The sequence below is a fragment of the Pleurodeles waltl genome, chromosome 3_1 (genome assembly GCF_031143425.1).
Source record: "Pleurodeles waltl isolate 20211129_DDA chromosome 3_1, aPleWal1.hap1.20221129, whole genome shotgun sequence".
Lineage (NCBI taxonomy): Eukaryota > Metazoa > Chordata > Amphibia > Caudata > Salamandridae > Pleurodeles > Pleurodeles waltl.
In genome coordinates, this window is record NC_090440.1 from 1692570558 (window position 1) to 1692592814 (window position 22257).

The 22257-nt window shown below is 43.7% G+C and overlaps 1 protein-coding gene across 1 annotated transcript in view; it reads left to right on the forward strand.

The window, feature by feature from the left end:
- LOC138285504 (pericentrin-like) overlaps positions 1-22257 on the forward strand; it is a 542361-nt gene that overhangs the window by 379457 nt on the left and 140647 nt on the right. Inside the window, exon 22 of the mRNA XM_069225495.1 lies at positions 1950-2669. Within this exon, the coding sequence (XP_069081596.1) occupies positions 1950-2669 (720 nt within the window). The remainder of the gene's footprint in view (positions 1-1949; positions 2670-22257) is intronic.

Below are 22257 nucleotides of genomic sequence, written 5' to 3' on the forward strand. Positions count from 1 at the left end.
CTCGCCCATGCTTCCATTAATGTCCACTTAGCTGCTATCTCCAGGTATAAACGACTGATAAAGCATTTTATGTAGGGCTTATTCCGATCCTTTCCTTCAGCCAAATGACCTCCTCCATTTTGGCAACTGAATACAGTCTTAACACAGTTGATAAAGGAGCCATTCAAACCTATTCATAAATCAGACATTAAGTATCTTACCTGGAAGGTAGCGCTCCTATTAGCCTTGACATCTGCTTGCAGAGTAAGGAAAATTCGAGCCTTTACCATCCAAGAGTCTTTCATGAGATTTACAGACGACAGTCATCCTACGGACAAACCCGAAATTTATCCCAAAGGTGCCAACTGATTTCCACATTAACGAACCAGTGGCCCTAAAGACTTTCTTGCCGCGGCCCTAGACTGGGGCAGAAAGATTGCTGCTTTCTTTTGATGTCAAGCGATGCCTTAAATTTTATTTGCATCGGACATCCTCTATTAGAAAATCCAGTCAACTGTTCGTGGCATTTAGTGCACCCAGGAGCGTTCTTCCTGTTTCTAAACAAACAATCTCCAGATGGATTTCTAGTGCCATAGCCTTTTGCCACCAAAAAGCTGGTCGACCGCTGGACAGTAAAGTTCGTGCACATTCTACACGAGCAGTATCCTCTTCTTGTGCACTCTTCTTGGGGTATCCCTTCCAGACATCTGTCGTGCAGCCACGTGGAGGACAACGCACGCCTTCACGAAGCACTACTGCCTGGATGCTGAGACTCTCCTTGATGGCGCGGTGGGTCAAGCAGTTCTTAGACATTTGTTCAGAGGGTGAGCTGTTTGTTTCCCTCCATCCACTTCTGATTTAATCACATTTTCTGGTTGTTATTTACGTACTTTTCTTGCATATTCATATATTTGTGTTTACAGCTTTATTTTATTGCTCTGCATGTAACTGTCTAATGACACTGTTTATAATGATTGAGATAGACAATATTTCTTGGGACAGAAAATGTGTTACTTACTGCTTGTTTCTCTATTCAAGCATGTGAATCTATGAAAGTTCCAATACTGGAGTAAGAAATAAGTTACTTACCTGTAACTGTAGTTCTCCAGTATTGGACACTTTCATAGATTCACATGCGGCTCGCCCGCCTCCCTGGAGGAACTCACCTTCTCTCTTTTCATTGCGCTGGGTTATTTCAGCACTTGAGCTCGGAAAATCTGAGGGAAGGCAGCTCCTCACAGGAGGTGCTAGAGGGGTGAGGCAATCTGATTGGTTTAAGTTTGAGTTTGGGTCTATTTTACAAAACGACTATGATGGGTTATTGTACTGAGGCCAGCTTCATGTATTGTGTGCATACATATTTAGGCCTGGTTTTATATTCCACTGGGGACTCCCATCTCGACGACGGGGAAGTATTTCAAGCATCTGAATCTATGAAAGTGTCCAATACTGGAGAACTACAGTTACAGGTAAGTAACATTTGTTTCATTGGTTCGTGGGCTTGCCTTTTAAAATCTGCTTGATTTCATTAGTGAAAGGCATGCATACGTCATGCCTTTTCTGGTGTTTAGCCCTCCTCGTGTGAACTGCCCAACTACTGAAAACATACAAGGCTCCATGTTTCTGCACTACTTTATCTTTTTATTTTCCACGCAGCGCTGGGTTTTACATAGTGCAATTGCACTTGTGTTTTTTTTTTTTTCTTTTCTTTCAATTTATGTAGCAAGCAAAGTCCGGTTAGGAGTTTACAACGCTAATAGCTCTAACTCGAGCAAATGCAAGACCCGTTGCATTGCAAATCCTTGTTTAGTCTTTGTAGGTTATTTAAATAAAGAAGTATGTGCATTTGTTTCCTTTGCAGTGTGACTTTGTCATATAGCAACAGTTAGTTTCTACACTCTGAGAGTGCCTGTTGGTCTTAATGATGGGGCATTGCTAACCTACATACTGTTACATTCTCTTCTCTACAGGAGTTGGAAAATGCTTTGGAAGAGCTTCACTCTCAAAATAAGCAGCTTTCTGTATCCCTGGATCATGAAAAGGCTTCTGCCAACAACCTACGGAAAGAGCTTCAGATTGAGCAATCGCGCTGTGACGCTTTGCTGTCCCAGGAGCGTGGAAAACTCTTGGAGATGCAGCACAATCTGGAACTTGAGAAAACCCATTCGGCAGAGCTATCTAGCACACTCCAGCACGAACGTGCTATGCTGGAGCAAATCAGCAAGAAGCAAAGTGATGAAGAGCACCAGTGGCGACAGAGGGAGTCACTGCTGGAGCACAGCTTGGTACAGGATCTGAAGAAGGAGTTGGAGAATGAACAGCAGCGTGCTGTCAACTTGGCTGCCATGTTGGAGAAAACAGAGGGGCAGGCGATTCAGTCCAAGAGACAACTGGAAGCTGAAGTGCACCGTTGTCAGCAGGAATATCTAAATGAACAGGAGGTGAGCACCAAACTGCGAACCACGTTGGAGTCCATGAAGACTCAAAAGCAGGAAGTCCTGACATTTCTTGAAGCTCAGCGAGAGCGAGAGACTGCTTTACAGTCCGAGCGTGACCAGCTAGAGGCACGTCTCCGTAGCATTAGAGAGCAAGAGAAGAATAAGCAGGAAGAGCGGGATAAGGCGAAATTGCGAGAACAGCAAGCAGGTGCAGATAAAGAGAAACAATGGAAACTGGACAGAGAGCAATTGGTAAGATCATGAATACATTTAACTCCATATATATAGATTTTCGCTCTCATTGGGCTGTGCACCTGAGGCAGCTGCCCATTGTTTATTATGCCATTGTAAATTATATAAGTCCCTTATATCTCCATCCTTAATTGCCATCAGCTGAGATACCAGTAGTTAAATAGTACACACAAATACAAGTACACTTCAGGCTTGAAAGCCTGATCTGTAGAACAATCCAAACCCAATAACCTCAACCACCCTTTAATATCTCAGTTGCCTTTACCCCCAGATTGTGTCCTTTGCAGTAAAACCTGCCCACTACTTTTGCCAATTGATAGCATTCCTGACCTGCAGCACGTTTTTCTTACAATAGTCGAACCCATGCGTTCAATACTTATGTATCTTCCACTCTGCATTCTCCTCTTTATTAAACTGTAACTGTTATCCTGCTTTAATTTACCTGAACTGTTGACTGCAGTGCTCTCTTAGCCAACTTTTGAGAAAGTACACAGATATTTATTTGTGGGTAGTGCTGATAGGCTTTCCCACTTTAACTCTGGGTGTTGGCGGTGAATGTAAGAGCTGCATTGCTGCCCTTTGGGACTATTTATGTATGCATCTGATTTGAAACGCACAAGAAATGGTCCTGAATAGTGAAATACTGGTCTGAACCCAAGATTTCTAAAAACATCATATGTGTTATCCATACCTAGAAGTCTCTCTTGAATTCACTTCAACTTCTCCTCCCCTTCTCCCTTTGACCTATTAATTTGTGAGAGGAATTAGGTGTACAGGTAAAACAGATTCTACTGTTATTTGTAACTGTAGTATTCGGGTTCATACGTGTTTTCAATAGTGTATGTTAGCGTATATTTTATACTACTGACATATAGTTTTTGTAGTATGACTTGATAACACCTGAGCTGTCTTCTTTCATTCTGTTGGACCCTTGCACAGCACTCTAGCATTCTATTTTTCTGATTTGGAACTGTCTACTCAGTACCCTAGGCCAGTAGTTCTTGACCATTCGACCTCTGTGGACCCCCTCGGAACCACTAGTCGAAGCTGGGGACTACAGACGAAGCAATTTCTACAATTTGAACTTCAAAGCAGTACAAAAAATGCAAAAACAATTGTGAGTCAAACAAATATGCAAATTTTTAAATTTCATTTAATTCACAAGAAAAAAAAAATACTAAAATCGAAAACGTAATGGGAAGGTTGGTGCTTTTTCACAACTTGGTATGATTTCTAAAAGACAAAGCAATCTGCTAGACTCCAGCATATCACTATAATTTTTGCTCCTGATGCATACTTTGTTTTTGTGTGCTTATACTAGTGGTTCCATTGAGGCCACCAATGGTCCATGCAAAATAGTTTGTTCTACTTGCTCTTCTCCCACAAATCAAGTTACAGATACAGACGTAATTTTTAGCGTCACATTTCACTTTGTTTCTCATTTACAGAGCATTTTGAAATGTTCTTTTGTGTGTGTGTGTGTGTGTGTGTGTAAATAGATAATGAATCTACTAATGTTAATTAATCGTCTCAACTGTATTGGACCGTCAGCTCCACATATCACAGGTTAAGCACCAGTGTCATAAGCGACCACCATATTGCATTGCAGCTACATTTATTGAAACATGCAAATAAATGGCTAGGCCATGATGTACATTTCTGTAGATGGGTAGCATGTTACTCCCTAAATTGTGCTTGGTTACAAAAGTATGGGTGTCAGGATTACGTATGGTGGGTGCCGATGCTGACCCTGTGTCTCCCTAGACGGCTGAAAACAAGCATGTATTAAACAAGGCCTCCGTGTAAGAACCCAGGGGAGACTCAAAGTAACTGACTGTGCTGTGGAATGCTCCAAAATTCTTTCTGTGGTAAGTCCACCACCTGTTGCAGAACACTTAAATGTAATAGGGGTTGCAGGTTTGTATATTAAGTAACAGTACATTGTACATGTTAACATATCCACTCGCCAGTGTAGGCAAGAAGGGGTGATTTACCCATACTGTGACAACAACAGTATGTTGATTGGAATGCTTGAATTAATCTCAGCCACTCGCAGTCTCTTGGACAGCATCCCAATGCTTTGTTGTTTAGCCACCATGCCACCTCAGTTTGGACCCAGCCAAATACAAATAAGCCATGACCCTGCTTCACTAAAAACAGTCCAGTCAGAACTGTCAGGCCAGGTCATCCCTGAACCGGAAAACAAGCAACCCAGGACTGCTTTCTTCCTTGTCTGTCAGTAAAACCCAATCACTCCTCCACCATCTCGAAACAGGCTGACAGTGGATCATTTTTCTCCTCTCCGCAAGGAAGTTGCAGCTCTCTTGGCTAAGGGAGCCATAGAGAGAGTCCCAATGCCAGAAGTAGGTTGTGGTTGCTATTCCCAATACTTTCTGGCCCAAGAAGTATGGTGTCCTTAGTCCTATTCTAGACCTGCAGCCCCTCAACTACTTCCTCAACATGGAGAAATTAAGCATGCTTACCTTGGCTCGGTTCTGTCTGCCCTGGACCCTGAAGACTGAATGGTAGCATTTGACTTGGAGGGCGCATATTTCCAAATTCTCATCCTGCCAGCCTCAGACATTACCTGAGGTGCACGGTGGGCCGTGAGCATTTCCTGTTTGCCGTGCTCCCTTTTGGCCTGACCAGCTCCCCCCGCGTGTTCACCTAGGTGATGCCGGTGGTTGCAGCTCGCCTGCGGAAATCAGAAGTGTCAGTCTTCTACCTATCTTGACAATTGGCTGTTGATGGCGGGCTCGTCCCGGGCTGTCGTCTCCACCTCCCAGACTACAGTGGACCTCCTGCATTCACTGAGGTTCACTATAAATGTGCCACCTGCCTCCCTCTCAGATGCTCCCTTTCCTTGGAGGTCTTCTGAACGCACTTATCCTCCCGAGCTGCAAGCCATGGATATTCAGCCTATGATACCAATGTCTCAGCCTCTATCATGGATGTCAGTGAGACTGAGGCTGTTGGGACTCATGCTCTCCTGCATACAACATGATTGCTGGCATATGCAGGCCCTACAGTAGGACCTGAAGTTCCTATGGGCACAGCATCAGGGGTATCTTTCCGACATGGTCCAGACCTTGAAAAGAACTGCGAAAGATCTGCAGTGGTGGCCGATGAACTGCGACTGGGTCAGTGGTAGACCCCTCCCTCTTCCTCACTCAGATCTCACAGTAGTGACAGTGTAACTCTTCGGATACAGTGGCCTCCTAGGATACATCCACAGGTGAAGATGAAAGTACTCTGGCAGAATGCAGACTCCACATCAACCTGCTGGAGTTACAGGCGATCTGACTGGCATTAAAGGCCTTCCTACCCTCCATCAAGGGGAGGCGGGTGCAAGTGTTCATGGACAACTCTATAGCCCATGTGGTATTCCATCAAACAGGAAGGGGTGGGATCATGGACTCTATGTCAAGAGGTCCTGTGCCTCTGGGCATGGCTGGACCATCAGGGCATTTTCCTTGTGGTTCAGCACCTGGAGGGCTCTCCGAAGCAACAAAGTAGGGTCCTGCACCCAAATCCCCAAATTCAACACCTCCATACATGGAAATTAAGCAACAAAAATTGTGCAGTTTCGATTTACCTGCTGAAGTTTTGGACGTTTCTTCCGGCTTAGGGTCCCTCAATTATATTCAGCAGTTTGGGGCATATAAAGAAATGTGGCTTGGTGTAGGGACCATCTGCTTGATCCCCTGAAGGACAACTTATCAGCTGTTCTGTTGCCTTATTTTTGACCCTCTGCTACTTTGCATTTGGCACAATTAAAGGTTATACGTTCTCCTGAATTTATGTTTTCCTGACCAACCTTTTATATTCAAGTCTCCTGTTGTGATGAAGATGTAAAAAGGTTTGAGCATGTTTCTTCCAAGGCTCTTCATTATGCCTCAATAGAACCTTAACCTTTTCCTTACATTTCTGATGTGCACGTCGTTCGAGCCTGTGCACAATAGTTTTCTTCTGATTCTCACCATCAAAACGTTTTTCTTTTATTTTTTTTAACTGACAAATTGGTGTTAAAAACCCAGGCTTAGTTTTTGACAAGTATTGCCTTCCACATGGATCCGACCCTCTGTGATTTTTTTGGTTAATCCTCTGCCAAATCCCTCAAAAGAAAAAGAAGGGCTCCATCGACTTGATCCAAAGAGAACCATTATTTATTTTTTTTTTTTAACATATAGTGCACATGGGAATATCTTGTGGAGAATCTGCTATTTGTGGGCTTTTCTGGTCTTACGACAGGAAAGCAGTGTTGAAATGGACACTCTCTGGGTGGATTGTCCAGTGCATAAAGATATTCTCTGCTGTAGCCAAAAAGGAACCCTCTCTGGGCCTATGAGCTCATTCCACATAAATTAAAGCTGCCTCAACGGCGTTGATTGTGTATTCATGTTCTAGAAATTCATCAAGCACTTATCTCTAGACAGTCAAGTCATTAGAGAGGACTTGTATGACTTTTTGGTCCTTTTGAATACTCCAAGTTCCAGCCTAGATCTGGCACCACCCCTGCGTGTTGTTGTTTTTATTTTTCTCACCTTCAGATGGGGATGCTTCAGGACAAAATGGAGGTGACTGTTTGCTAATATAACTTTGGACATTTTTAACAGAAACTGGAGTCGGCTCCAGAGAGAGGGGAGGGGTGTGTGGTAGGAATGTGCGGTTGAAGTATGCACCAAAATTAGCATTACTGAAGGTAATTGACTTCTTCTGCTATACTTCTAAAAGCATACTCCTCACCATTAGAATTGAGGCTCATGCAGTACTTCAGAAAAAGTGGATAGTCTAAGATGTGGACCCGTAACAAAAAGTCCTGTAGAACTGAGCGGGCATAATGCTCTTCTCTGCAGATTTTACTTTTGAAGCAGTAGTACAAGTTGAATGGATGCCCATGTCAAACTTTGGTAGAAGTCTAGGATGGGAATGCCCCTCGTCAACACAGTCAAGACACCTTTGGCTCCAGTTGAGTGGGCCCTGAGAGGAGTTCCTTCTGAGATTATTCTAAAAGATGAGGCACAGCATGTCTTTATGCACAGGACGATAAATGTGTACAGTATCCGTTCTACCCTCCCTTTCTTGGTATTAGTAAAACTCACGAAGAGCTGGTCTACAGAGTATTCATTTGTGCACACTATAAAAAAAACTGAGGGGGGCTCCTCTGGTCAAGCTAGTAGAGGCTCTCTCCCACTTTTGATGGATGTGGTGGAGAGAAAAGGGCAGGGAGGACTGGCTCATGTAGAAGGGAGAGAAAACCTTGGGCAAAAAGGAAGCGCAGGTTCTCAGCTTCCAAGAAGACCCCAGACATTTCCAAAGATGAAGTGGGTCCTAGCTGTGCACCACCTGCTGGTGTGCAAAAGCAATTACTGTTGAAATTCAGGCCAGAGGAGTAGAACATGGGATTGTGGTTAGATGGAATATCCACTTGAAAAAGTGTTACTTATGGTCAGTAACTTGTTTGAGCTGCCTGTCCCTCCCTAGAAGGTGGAAGATACATTATTGCAGTTGATGAGGTGAGGTTGAATGCCCAGCATTGAGAATGGCTCTTGAGAAAATGCCAGTAGTACCATGGCTGATGTGAGAATTGACTTTTGAGGGCAGCATAAGCCTTTCTTTGTGGCAGTGATTTACTTGAACTTCTCTACTTTTCTACCAGTACATCCAGCCTTCGATGGTGTTTCCCCTGGACGAAACACGTGTTGGCTGTGGGGTTTGATTGGAACAAGATGTATCAAGACTATGACTCATGGTTGTGTTGCTGTGTAACTGAAAGGATTGCATTTGGACACTAATATTAAAGTTCAAGAGTTTTTGGAACTGCATTGGAGACTGCCTCGCCTCTTCAGTTATTCTGTTCATATTTAACACCATCCTAAAGACGCATAGCATGGTGTTCTTTTTCAAAGGACAATTGTAGTGACTACAGCAGATACGAATTTCTGGACTCATTGTTATATAAGTGTCTACGTAACGAGTGCCTCTTATCTGTTTATTAACTGGTTAGCAGGCTCCCAGCACACTTTCAACCAAAACTTGGCATTAACAAAGGCAAAAAGTTAGCAGGTAACCATGCCAAGGAGGCATTTCCTTACACACTGCAACAGACCTATGCAAAACTAACCGATGTGGAAACTACCACGAGTCTTCTGTAGCAAGACTAGTTTTATTAAAGGATACTGGGCCCTCACTCACAAGCTGGCATGGTTCATCCTCCAGTCCACCCCAAAGAAAAGAATTTCAGGTATTTCCCTAACTCACGAAATGTTTTGGCAGAAACCAACACTTGAGCTGACGTAAAGGCATCTATACAAGAGACATGTAATCTTCTCCACGCTTGGTGGTTTTAACTAAATTTGGCTAATCATTGACACCAGTCTGCTACCTAGTTCATAGGCATATGTGCCACTTTGTACACCATTAGGGGTTGTGTCTTTTCTGTGGAGAAACAAATACAGTGCATTTGGTGGATATTCCGCTCCCTTATTGCCCTTTTGGAGTTTCTTTTTCTGTGTCTATGGTATCTGCTCTGATCGGCTCTGAGCGTCGCTACTCCATTCATTTGGCCCAGCAGCATTGGAAGCAAATACGCAGCATGTTCTCCCTCCTGTTTCTGGATATCTAGTGGTGATCAATATAGACCTTTTGCTTTAGGACAAATAACAGTAGCAGGAGATGCTGGCAAGTGGGTAGCTTTGTGCAATTTGGGGGCCACCTAGGCTAGTGGAAACTCAAGTGTCATGTAATATCCAAACTAAATAGGCAATTGGTTCAAGGAAACTCTTTGGAGTTTGAGGTGCATTGGGAACTGTATGGAGTAGACAAAGTGGTTCAATTAGCAGCCTAATGTCGAAGGATTATATAGGCTACTTACCTGAGTAATCTCACCTTAGAAAATCACAAATGTTAGATACTAAAGGGGGTGCTTTAAGACTTAAACATTGGTAGACCACTAAAATAAAGCTTTTTGCAACCAGCACCAGTGTAAACGCAGGATATTTTGTTCCAAGAGTTTGTTTGCTAGGACTTTTGGAGTTGTTTGTCATCCCATGGGTGTTTCATTTGCATTATTCATCACCTTCAATTCCACCACTGCTCAAAGTTCCACCCAAATGTGAGCTAATTGGATTCAGAACCACTTAATATGAGGATCTCTTGGCATTTATTATGTGTTCTTCTGAGTGTAGGAAAGTTACTTTTTGGCATGGTTAGCCCCAGCCCCTCCCCCAGACACACACACACACTCTGCCTGTTATCAGTGTGCTTAGACTGTTTTCACTGGGATCCTGCTAACCAGGACCCCAGGGATTGTGCGCTCTCCTCTAAATTTGGTTGCCTTGGTACCCTTTACACCCCACAATTGGCATTCTTGTGTATTCCTGTAAGTCTCCAGTATATGGTACTAGGTACCTAGTGAATTGGTACACCAGAGGGCCCTCATGAGCTGCAGCATGTATTATGCCACTCATGGGAGCCCATGCAAACTGTCTGCAGGCTTGCCATTTGCAGCTTGCGTGAAAAGGTGCATAGACCCTTTCACCACTAGTCACTACATCAGGTCACTAAGTCAACACTATGGTAGGCCCTTTCAGCCCAAAGGGCAGTATTGGTGGCATGGTTCCATGCACTCTGGGGGCTCCTTAGAGGTCCCCCCAGTATTCCGCCTACCAGTCTTCCAGAGTGTGCGAGCAGCCCACGCTGCTGCAGTCCCTCAGACAGTTTTCTTCCTTACTGCTACTTGGCCAGCCCAAGCAGGGGAAGGCAGAACAAAGGATTGCAACACCCTCTCCCTTGGAAATAGGTGTTACGGGCTGGGAAGGGGTTTCCTCACCGCACCACCAGACTGCTTTGAAGGGCACATTTGGTGCCTCCTTGTATAATCTGGTGTGAACCAGACCAGAAATCCCCGATCCCTGCACAAAGGAAAGGGGAGTGACCACTCTTTTGTCCATCACCACCCCAGGGGTGGTGCCCAGAGTTCCTCCAGGTGGCCACTTGATTATGCCATCTTGGAAACAAGATGTGCAGAGGCCCCTGGGATTATCTGGTTGGTCAGGACAGGTAGCTGACATCAGTGACACCCTACGACAGGTGGTCTCCTTGCAAAGTGACCAAGCTCCTTGTTAGGGCAATCTAGGGACTCCCTTGTGGGTGGGGTCCCCAGATTCGGCATGCAAGACTCCACCGGGGCTCCTCTGCATGGACCTCTTCTGCTCTTGGTCACTGGAACCACTGCTGGACTTCTCCGAAACCAACAAGCCTGCAACCCCAAGACGACCTCACCTTGCAACATTGTTTCTCCTGCGCCTTCCAGCAGTTGCCACATTTCCAGGGCTGTGCATCCTCTGCAAGACTTCAGCTGCACCAATGAAGCAAGGAGGAATCTCCCTTGGAGTGAAGGAGTCACACCCTTGCATACACATTCACCTAAGCTGACAACATCCAGCTGCTGGGATCTGTCCCTGCAACTCTTGCAGCAACTAAGGCTTGTTGACTTCTGCTCTGAGGACTCTTCAGGCTCCAAGTACCCCATGTCTGCAGCACTTCATCCTTGCAAGGATAGTCTCATTTCTGCTGCTCCAGTGACGTGGGACTCCTCTCCAGGTGTGTTGACTGGGCCTCACTGCAACTTACTGTGCCCTGCTGCCAGTAGGTTGCCTGTGGGGTTTACTATTGCTTTTGCTGGCTCTCACGACTTCTGAGGTCAGCTCAGACTCTTCTCCAAGGGTCCAGTCCCCTGGACCTTGGTGATCCTCTTCAGCTCTGCAAATCCTCTTCTGCCCGGATTTGCACTTGCCATGGCTTGTCGGTGGTCCTCCTGACCACTGACGCTTCTGCAAACTGGTGTGGGACAGCTTCTGCACAACTTCAGGGACTCCTCTGCAGCTCCTGGGCTCCACAGCTGACCTTCATCTTCCACCGTCGACCTGGATCTTCTCCCACAAAAGGGTGTGCAGTGGCTCCTGCCCCACCTAGACACTCCTGTGTGGAATGGACTCTGTCCCCTTCTTTTGCAGGTCCTCTTCATCTGGAATCCACCATTGGGTTCCAAAGACTGGTCCGGTTATTGCAAACTTCCTTTTCCAAGTCCCCTTGTTAGCCTGTGGGAAGACCAAGCTCTCCTGGTCGCAGGGGTAATCTAGGTACTCACCTCTTGGGGTTCCAAGTTCTCCCAGCTCCCTACTAACTACTCCACATCCTTGGGTGGAGGACCTAACTTAGCATTTCACTATTTTAGTAGATGATTTCTCCCCCACCCCCCCTTTCTAGGGCCCTAGCTATTTTCTGCTATTACTTACCAGTACTTGTTGTTTTTTCTATGTTAATCCCTAATACATACTGTGTGTATATAGTGTATACTTACCTCCAGTTGGGGGTCTGCTTATAATAATCTAGTTCAGTGTTACTGTAATAAAGTACCTTTATTTTTGCAACACTGTGTGAGATATGTTGCTGTGTGACTACTGTGGTATTGCAAGTGTTTTACACTCCTAGATAACTCTTGGCTGCTCACCACAGCTACCAATAGAAAGGCCTGGCTTCCTAGACACTGATCACTTACTAATCGGGGTGGCCTGGACCTGGTATAAGGTGTAAACACTGTAGGTGTCCACCACACACCAGGCCAGCCTTCCTACACCGAGGTTGCTGCTGAAAGTGGACCTCCTGTCCAAACATCGGAGGTCAGGAGGTATTGAGCACAAACAGATAGGTTAGTCTTTATAGATTGCTCCTTATCCAAATAAGTAATGTATTTATTCCTAACTGCTATATTGCTTTTCAGTAAAAATAAATAAAACAATAGTGGTGGGAGGCATAGACCTGCAAATGAAGTAATTTGTTTCACTGAATGCAAATAATGGTGTCGCCCTTTTCCAGTGGTACTTCACAGATTTTTTTTGTACTCTCTAACAGTGCCAAATGACATCTCTTCTCTTGATGCAGCCTTTGGATTATTATATTAAGTTTAACTAAGGTGCCCTTGCTTTTCATCTTTTTCCGAGGGTTGCTGTATTTTTTCAACACTGTAGTTTGTTCAGTTTAAGCATTAAGTTAATGTTTATGGTGGAGTGTCCTAATATCCCTTTTTTCTCCTGAGTTCATGTTTCTTCCTTTGAAGACTAATTTTGATGGCTTTCAAATGAGTGGGAACTCTGTAAAGGCTGCAGACTATGTAACTCCCTGCCTTTTCTCACTGTTTTGTAGGGCAGACTGATACATATAGTAAAATATTTGACTGTGCTCATGTTAAATTTTAAATTACATAATAATCCTTGTGAATATTCTCCAGTGTCAGCTTGGATTTGGAAACTTTAAAGCGGTGCACCTGTGTAACCTGGTAGGTGGCATTGTGTGGTTCCGTGCTGATGTCCTTCCAATTCAAAAGTGTGGAGTGGCGCTGCATATAGCACCTCCCATGTGTGCTTACATCAGATCCTTTCTATCTTTGCCTTCAGACTGGAATCCGGAGCTACTGCCTAGTCTTTTCAAGACCCTTCTTTAAGTAATTTTACCAGTGTGCAAGAAATGTCACCTCCTTATACACCAGGGTTTAAGCCGTGTAGGACCTCCTCAAACAGATGTCTGTGACAGACCCTTACAAAGTATGCCTGTGGTACCTGGAGTCAGAGCATGCTTCCAGGGCCTGCAGCATCTGAACTTTACCAACTCCCTCTGGCAAGCCTTCAGGTCCCAAGGATCCACAGGGGCGTCCAGTCACATGTTCTTCCTCAGCACATTTGGTGCCCTGTGAGCTCCCATCAGGTTCCGCACCGGCTTTTGTGCAGACTTCGGTTCTGACACCGGTTCCCTTCGTATTGATCTCTATGCTGGAGGGGGATTTGCAGCCCATTGTGCTTTTGAAATCCACCTCAACCAAGGCCCCACCCTACTTCAACTGTAGAGCAGATGGACAGCAACCTTTTGATTCAGATACCCTAGCCTTACCACATGATAGGGATCAGTCTTTACACAGTCATTTTGGCACAGACAATGTCAATTTTGATGAAGGGAAAGCTCTAGTCCTCCAATATGGTGAGGAAAACTGCTATGAGGAACTTCAGATGCCACTGGCTTGAACGCTTCTCCAGATACTGGCCTTGTTTCTTCTCCCTCTGCTGCACCAATAAAAACGCCTCCTCTGCGGTCGTTTAGCAGAGGGAGTCAGAAGTACTAGACCTACAACTTCCCACTAGGGAGATGAAGGCTAATGTTTTGACAGAAGTACTTCATCATAGTCCAGTGTCTACAAAACCTCTATTACCATTTAATAAGGTTCTCAAGGACACCTTTGTGTGGGCAATTGAGTGAAGCCATGTTCAGGACCACCAGTTACTAGGCAGGCCATTCAGCGCCATAGTCCAGCCCCAGGCAACCCTGACTTTCATACACATGCCGTGCCAGAGACCTTGGTGGTGCAAGCACCCACTAGTGGGGTTTAGCCCAACGCATGCCCCACCACCCAGCCTGACTCTAAGAGACTAGGGACATTTGGCATGCACATTGTTTCCCCCACGTGCCTTGCTGTGTAATCTGTGAAAGCCAGCTCACTTCTCCCATGCCCTTTGGGACACGGTGGCCCGAGTCTTGTCAGCAGTTCTGCACAACCTCTAGGCATCCCTGACCCACCCTATCCAGTATGACTGTGTCACAGCTAAATTTGGGATTCTCTCAAGCTTGCCCACGACTGACTGCTTAGGTTGAGTGATGGTTACAACAGAGACATTTTGGTGCTACGCCTGGATGAGGTTTACTGACTTCTCCAGTGATGTCCAATTATCCCTGATTAACGCGCCATTTGATATTTGCCTTTTTTTGTGAGAAAGACTCCACTCTGTAATGTTTTTAAAGCAGCCAGGACCACAGCACATTCCTTGATAATGTCTACTCCAACCAGACAGTTCCATCAGCAATTTCACCACTTTCCGAGCTGTTGCATAGGTTTCCAATCCAACCAGCATCAGACCCCACTTACTAGTACAACATGTCTCCTAGACCTGTTGTTGCATGAAGCCGCGGCTTTCATTGGCAAGACCCAGGACATCAGGGACAATGTGCAGTTGTGTCACCTTTCTGGCACACAGCCGTTGATCAGAGGCAGGATCCGATATTTCCTCCAAGGGCAGCAAGTTATCACTTCATACAAGTGTGTTCTTCAGATTGTACACCAGGGCTATGCGTTCCCATTTCTTTCCACCCTCCTGGACCTTCCATCACCATAAGGGCAGCTGACAGAAGATTACAGCCGGAAGTGCAGATTGTTTTGACCAAGGACCATAGGCAAGGTTCCAGCATCAGAAGTTGTAGCTGAGTGTCACTTCATCGATTTCCTGGTGCCAAAGGAGGATGGAGGCCTTTGTCCTATGTCAGATCACCCTCTCTACACGTTCTTGCAGAAGGACATATTCAGGATGCTCATGTTAGCCCAGATCCTGTCTGCCCTACACCACTGAGACTGGACCTGCAAGATGCTTATTTCCCTATCCCAGTCCTGCAAGGCTTGTAGGCACTACCTGCAGGTCAGTGAGCTAAGAGCATTTTCAGTTCTCAGTGCTCCCTTTTGGTCTCACCAGTACTCCTCTTTGTTCACAAAAGTGATGATACTGGTCGTACCAGTCTTCCCCAACCTTGATGATTGGCTGATGAAGGTGGGCTCACTTTAACAGTCGTCAGCCATCTCCTGTCAATGGCAAAGCTCCTTGTATCCTTCGCTTCCTCTATCAACATGCAGAAGTCACAACTGCCTTATTCAGACTCTCCCTCTTATCAGAGTCATTCTGAGCAAGGTACAAGTTTGTTCCTTACCCCCAGAGCATAGGGTCCAGGCATTCTGGGTAGGATCTCAGTGTTTCAGCCTCTGTCTTGGATCTCTGTGCAAATGGCTCTGAGGTTGCTAGGATTGTTGGCATCCTGCTGGTGAACCGTGAGAGATGGCTTTTGGAGGCCCTGCATTGGGACCTGAAGTTCCATGGGTATGGCATCAGGGTAATCTGAGATCCATATTCCAGAGGAGACTGCAAAGGATCTGCAGTGGTGGCTGCTTGACCCAGATTGAGATAGTAGGAAACCTTTCGGCTTACTGCAGCCATAGCTGACAGTAGTGGCTTCTATACTCAAATAGATGAGTGACAGACCCAGACCCCCTGTCCTTATCCCATGCAGATTTGACAATGGTCACAGATGCATTGCTACTGGGCTGGGGAATGACATCTGTGAGAGGTGGAGATGAGAGGCCTTCCAACATTCTTTGTCCCACATCACCCCTCTGAGGAAGAGCTACTTCATTGTTTGCCCTTAAGAGGGAACTACACTTTTATATAGATGGCACCAAAAACCATTGGGTAGACTATCAGCTCTTTGTGGGATTCTCTTGGGCAAAGAAGGGCAAGGCAGTGCAAAAGCGGACCATCTACTAAACATTTGGACAGACAGGCGAAGTGGGTTTCATGCCCAGGGCCCCCACCTTTAAAGGAGCTCCCTCATTAACCTATCTGGGCAAAAGTTATAAAATAACATGTTTTTTGTTTGATTTACTTTTTCGAGCCAGACCAGGCTGTTTAGCCAGTTTGAGATAGGACTTTAGGTTCATACCGTTTATTCAGTAAGTGTTCGCAATTTGTGCTCTGAATGTAACCGAATGCATTTGTTTTTGGAACCAACATATGTTCAAACATGTGCTCTCAAAATTCCTATTCATTGGGGGCGCAATTTGACCTACTTTATTATTATGCACATGAGGTAGGTTGTAAATTGCTACCTACTAAAGAAGCGCTGCCAACACAGGGATAGTGTCCTTCTGGGGTCAGCAGACAACAATGTCTGTGATTGCTTTTAAATACAGCAAGCTTTTTTGTTAAACACATCATGTTTTCCTTAGAGGAAAATGGGATGGTTGAAAATAGAAAGAGAAAAGTTTCTAGATTTTTTTATTTTTTTTTCCTTCTTTTCCCCCCAGCAAATAAGCAAAGGTTCCAGGGACCACTACCTAACTCTAAAAACTAAAACTGTTTTTTTACAACCTTGACAAAGGGGAAGGGATCCTTAGGGAATCCCTTTTCGTTTTATGAGTGGGTTACCACTTCCTTTAAGGTATAGGTAACCAATCACTAATTTGCAACCATTTGATAATTACTATTAGAAATCCGATTTGGAAATGATGTCCTCAACACACCCCTTTCAATTTTGCAGTGTGGATTTTGAACATATTCAAAAGCTATTTTGCAATCGCAAAATCTGAGCCTTTGCCACCACAAAATAGCTTTGGATTTAAGACCCTCTGAGAGGTAAAGAATATTCCTATTTGATTCTGATTTGTTTCAACAAGCACTCTAGTTTTTCTAAATGCAGAGGCCCAGCCCTGCTGCATAGGCATGTACTACGGTGCAGTTTAGATTGGATTGGTGTTGTCCATCTGCAACTGTTGTGTCCTTGTGAAGCTGCTGCCAGGCAGTGTGATAACAGCTTGCTGTCTTCTGACTCCAAATATCTGTGCTCACAGGCGGTGTAGTAAACAAAAGCACTCAGCAGCATCCTATGGCGGAATGGGTTGGACAGACTAGGTACATTTTAGGTTGTGGTCTGAAGGCTTGGGCGGACCACTAGTCTTTCTGATTTTCTGGCAGGTAGGCTAAGTATCAATGTGCAGTGCAGAGCATATGCTGTCTCCATGATTGCACTATACATGTGAAGCTCTTGCTGGGCCGGAGCGATCAAAGCCTAATTCCTCTTGACATAGTCCATGCTCCTCATGGAGCAGAGACAAGAGTGCAGTGAACAAAAAAAGCACCCTCCTCAAGCACTCACCTTATGCACCAGCCGAAAAGGTAGGTGTAAGACCTTGTCAGCCTTAAGGTGGTCATCCCACAACTTTTCCCCTGCCTCCCTCCATTTTCCTGACACTGTTTTGCTGGTTTTAGGACCCTGCACACTTTACCACTGCTAACCAGTGATAAAGTGCATGTGCTCTCTCCCTTAAACATGGTAACATTAGTTCATTCCCAACTGACATATTTGATCTACTTCCCTAGTAAAGTAAACTACATGTGCACAGGGCATGTAGACTGAATGCTACTAGTGGGCCTGCAGCACTGTTTGTGCCACCCACATAAGTAGCCCCTTAACCATGTCTCAGGCCTGCCATTGCAAGGCCTGCGTGTGCAGTTTCACTGCCACTTCGACTTGTCAGTCAGAAAATTATTTGTTCGGCAAATTGCCATAAAAGCACACATCCATTTTATACAGAAAAAAAAAATTAAAATACATTACAAAATGTATAAGGGATTAATTACGTTATTTTTTATAGGCATAGCCCTAATATCAACCTAATTACGTTACTGTGTCAGTACTATACAAATTCATATTATTTCCTAGTAACAATAACACAACCGGTTTAAAAACCATTATAAATATGCAAAGAGATGAAATTACATTTGCTTATTTATGTTAAAAAATTACAAGTTAATTTTATAATCTTATCCATAGCCAAATCAGACTAATATACAGCTCCATATAACAAAAATAGAGGGTGAGTAATGAGTAAACAGGCGCTTCCTACTCTAAATCCATATCTTCCCACTCTGATATATCAAAACGGTGCAAATGACTAGGGTCAAACCCGCTATACCCCCTAAAACGATAACAACATGTTATCCAAAGTGAAAATAATTACATTTGCACACGTAACAATACCTTGAAGAACCAATATAATTTCAATAGTACACATAAGTTTCTATATTATATACAGTGTAAAGAAAAAACACAATACAAATCAATCTACTGTCACAATTTGTATCCCAAATATGTTCCACACAAAACAATCCAAAAATTATTGTGTAATGTCCTCTCCACAGTCGACAAATGATAGTCACCAGTTCCTATTATGTATCCCAATTCCACAGTCCAAAATGGTTTTTATCAATTCAGATTAAATTTCTGTGAGTAGATCCAAAGGTTTTCCAATTCATCCAGCAATTCTCTCCTTTATCCAGCTCCATCAACCAGTTCATATCGTTTCCTGATAGCAATGGCAGACCTAATCAAATTTAATACAGAAAAACAGATTTGAATTGTTGACAGTTTTTGAACATAAGTCAATGATTCCTTATGGAGTATACATTTTAATTTGCTTAGACAGGGCAGTATAAAAGCATGTCTAGGGACAGCATATAGCGTACAAAATAGGAAGAAGCAGCATGTGCTCTGCTTAGATCTGGCATCACAGGGGCAAGTTGGAAGCTCTTTGTCAAATACATTGTTTAGGGAAGGCCACTCTAAAATGTATTAAATTTAATCTAAATGAGGATAAGAAGGAACATAATTGTGGGCTTGAGAACCAAGTTAAATAAGGTTCCATAGCATCCGTAGTTGAGATTTGGACATAGGGGTCAAAAGTTTTCAATTTCAAAGCCCCATGTAGTCTAAGATTCAAAATACTCAGTGTGCCGTTTTTTCACCAGCTCCTTTGCATTTATAGGTAGGGACCTTGGGTCAAGGAACATATTATCGAGCCCCAGGTTTCGAAAAGATGTATGCAAATATAAAAACCAAGGAATTCTATTTGTTTTAGCCATTTGAATACAATCAATCATACAGTCTTGTACCAAACTAGCCTCGGGGTTACTCCAACATTTAAGCCACAATAAAAGAGGGGCAACAGCAATCAAGTTACCTGTCGCGTAAACCCAATTCCTCATGGCATATATTTGCTACATTCTTGCGTACCTGCAATAATCTATGAGCAAATTTATTCCCAACATGTTGAAGCTGGTCTACTTTAGCATAGCCCGGCAGACCCGCCCCATATATGGCTGCTGAAACACATTTAGAGTTATAAAGCCTAGTGATCTGGTATATTGGTCTATGACCCATTTTACGGGCAAAGCGAAAAATCGAGCCTTAATTCTAAAATAAGATTTCCATAACATGGAGCAACTTACATGCATACCTAAATAACAAGTCTCTCACTTTGTTGATGGTATTTCCTCCCATGGTAAATCGTTTCAACCTTGTGTTTCGAGGGCCACAAGTCATAACATAAGTCTTTGTAAAATTTACTTTCAGATCACAATCTTGTATAAAAGTAAAAAAAAAAAAAAGGTCCAACATACCTTGAAGACCATTAGCTGTACGCGCAATTAAAACTGCGTTGTCAGCATACAATAAAACTGGGAGCTGTCTCTGTCCTATCCTAGGAAACACATTCCCATATTTTACTAGGAAGTCATAAAGCCCATTAATATATAACAGAAATAGGAATGGTGCCAGGATGCAGCCCTGTTTTACTCCTCGCCTTGTTGGAAAAGGGTGAGTTCTCTCACCATGGATGCCAAATTGCACTGAAACCATTAGGTCAGTATGTAAGTGCTTTATTAACTCCAGCAAGTTCAAATCGACCCCCATGGTTTCCATAATTTGCCAAAGTTTAGGCACTTGAGAGATCAACAAATGCTGTAGGGATGGATTCTTTTCTTACAGTGACCTATTTACTAAGAATAAGGTGCAAATAAAGTGCTTATTCTACAGTACCTAGGCCAGGTCTAAAACCATATTGGATTGGGGAAAGAATCTTTACCTCCGTCACCCAATCCTCCAGCCATGACAGAATCACACCCCCCAAAATCTTAGCAGTTGAGTCTATAAGAGAGATTGGCCTATAGCAGGTTGGGTCTTGTCTACTACCCTTATTGAATATAGGGATAATTATGGCCAACTTTCATGAGTAAGGAATATTGCTGTTTACTATACTTCTTAGAACATTTGTAACTAAAGGACTCCAGAGATTTGGCATAGATTTAAAAAAGTCAACAGGGACCCCATCAGGACCAGGAGCCTTTCCTGATCTCAAACGGTTGATTGCTGTAATGACCTTGTGATGCTCAAAAGATATATATCTATTATATTCGAGTTAGATTCCACGGACTTCTGGTTAATTCTATCTGCCCCCTCCAATTGAAAATCGTTACCAGGCTAAAATACCCTCGTAAAGTGATTCACCCAGACAGGTTCTGAAATCAGGCAATCATCATCCTAGATGTCATGTTCAGAGAAGTATGGGTGATTTACCACCCTCCAAAATTTTGATGTATCCTTCAGTTCAGTAGCTGCCAAGAGCACAATGTGGTATTATCTTAAAATCAAGAATTAAGTGATAATCTGAAAGACTAATAAGAATAAAATCAATAATACTCCCTTAAAGATTCCCTGTAAACGTAGGGATTTTTTGAATATTCACGGGGGCTTTCTCCCTTGCATATACAAGATCAAACTTATAAATAGAAGAATTTAAAACTTCACCTTGATTTGAATGAATAAAATGGGTTGTCATCTCTACCCTCAATAAAAGTGCTGCACGCATGTGAAGCTTCCTGTTGACATAGGGGCATATTGAAGTCTCCTACCCATATCATGGTTAACTCTTTATCCTGGAGCCGAGTGAATGAATCAAGAAAATCTATTACCTCCTCAAGGCTTCCCTTCAGGAGAATGCGTGGTATATTATTATAAAAATGTATTAAGAAGATACCTTTGCTCCCCTCAATCAACAATAAAACAATCATAAAATAGGATGAGGACCATATTAAAGTTAACTCCATTTTTGGTAATTGTAGTGAGACGAGAACCAAAAGTCTCCCGCTTGCCCTTCCCTCTGTGGAGGCAGTTGCTAGTTGATGCAAGGATAAATAACCGTCCAATAAAAGAAGGTCCTTTGACCAAGTCTCCTGCAAACAAATTATATCATACATATATATGAATTTCAGTCAATCTGGATTTTTTATCTTAGACCGAAGCCCTGCAACATTCCAGCTAGTTAATGTTAGAGATTTAAAACCTAGTCCTGCCACCAGTTCTTTTCTAGTGGTAATAGGTACAGAAACACCAGGGGAAGTACCTGTCTCATCAATGCCTTCCTCTGATAAGAATGTATCATATCCATCTCCTTCCATTACACCCACCAAATCATCCCTCATAAATCTATCCATATCTATAAGTCAGTCGTTCTCGTCTAAGGGATTAAGGACCCGGCAACGGTAGGTGATGGGAGCATTTGTCCGAACTTGTGGCAGAAACCGCCCTGGATTATGTTCACACTGAGCTGCTGTAGAGCAAGCAGGAGAAGTGGTAGGGACATAGAAGTGACTTAATGGGTAGGTTATAATCCCCTTTTTGGTCCTGACACAGTGGTCTAAGTTAGCAAACAAGCACTTGACTAGATAAGGATTAGCAAAATTAATCACAACACAATCACCCTCATAGGCTTTTTTTGATGAGCCAACCCATTTCACTCTACGTGCCACTTCGACTTGGCATTTAACAGTACTTGCTGAGCCCTAAACTCCTCTTTTTCTACATATGTGACTCCCAAGGTAGGCCCTAGGTAACCCATAGGGCAGGGTGCTATGTAGTTAAAGGGCAGGACATGTACATGTGTGATTTATATGTCCTGGCAGTGGAAAACTCCTAAATTGGTCGTCAACTACTGCGAGTCCTGCTCCTTTCATAGGATAGCATTAGGGCTCCCCTCATGTACTGTTTGAGTGGTAGATTCTGATCAGAAAGTGGTAACCAGGTCCTATTTAGTATTGCCAGAATG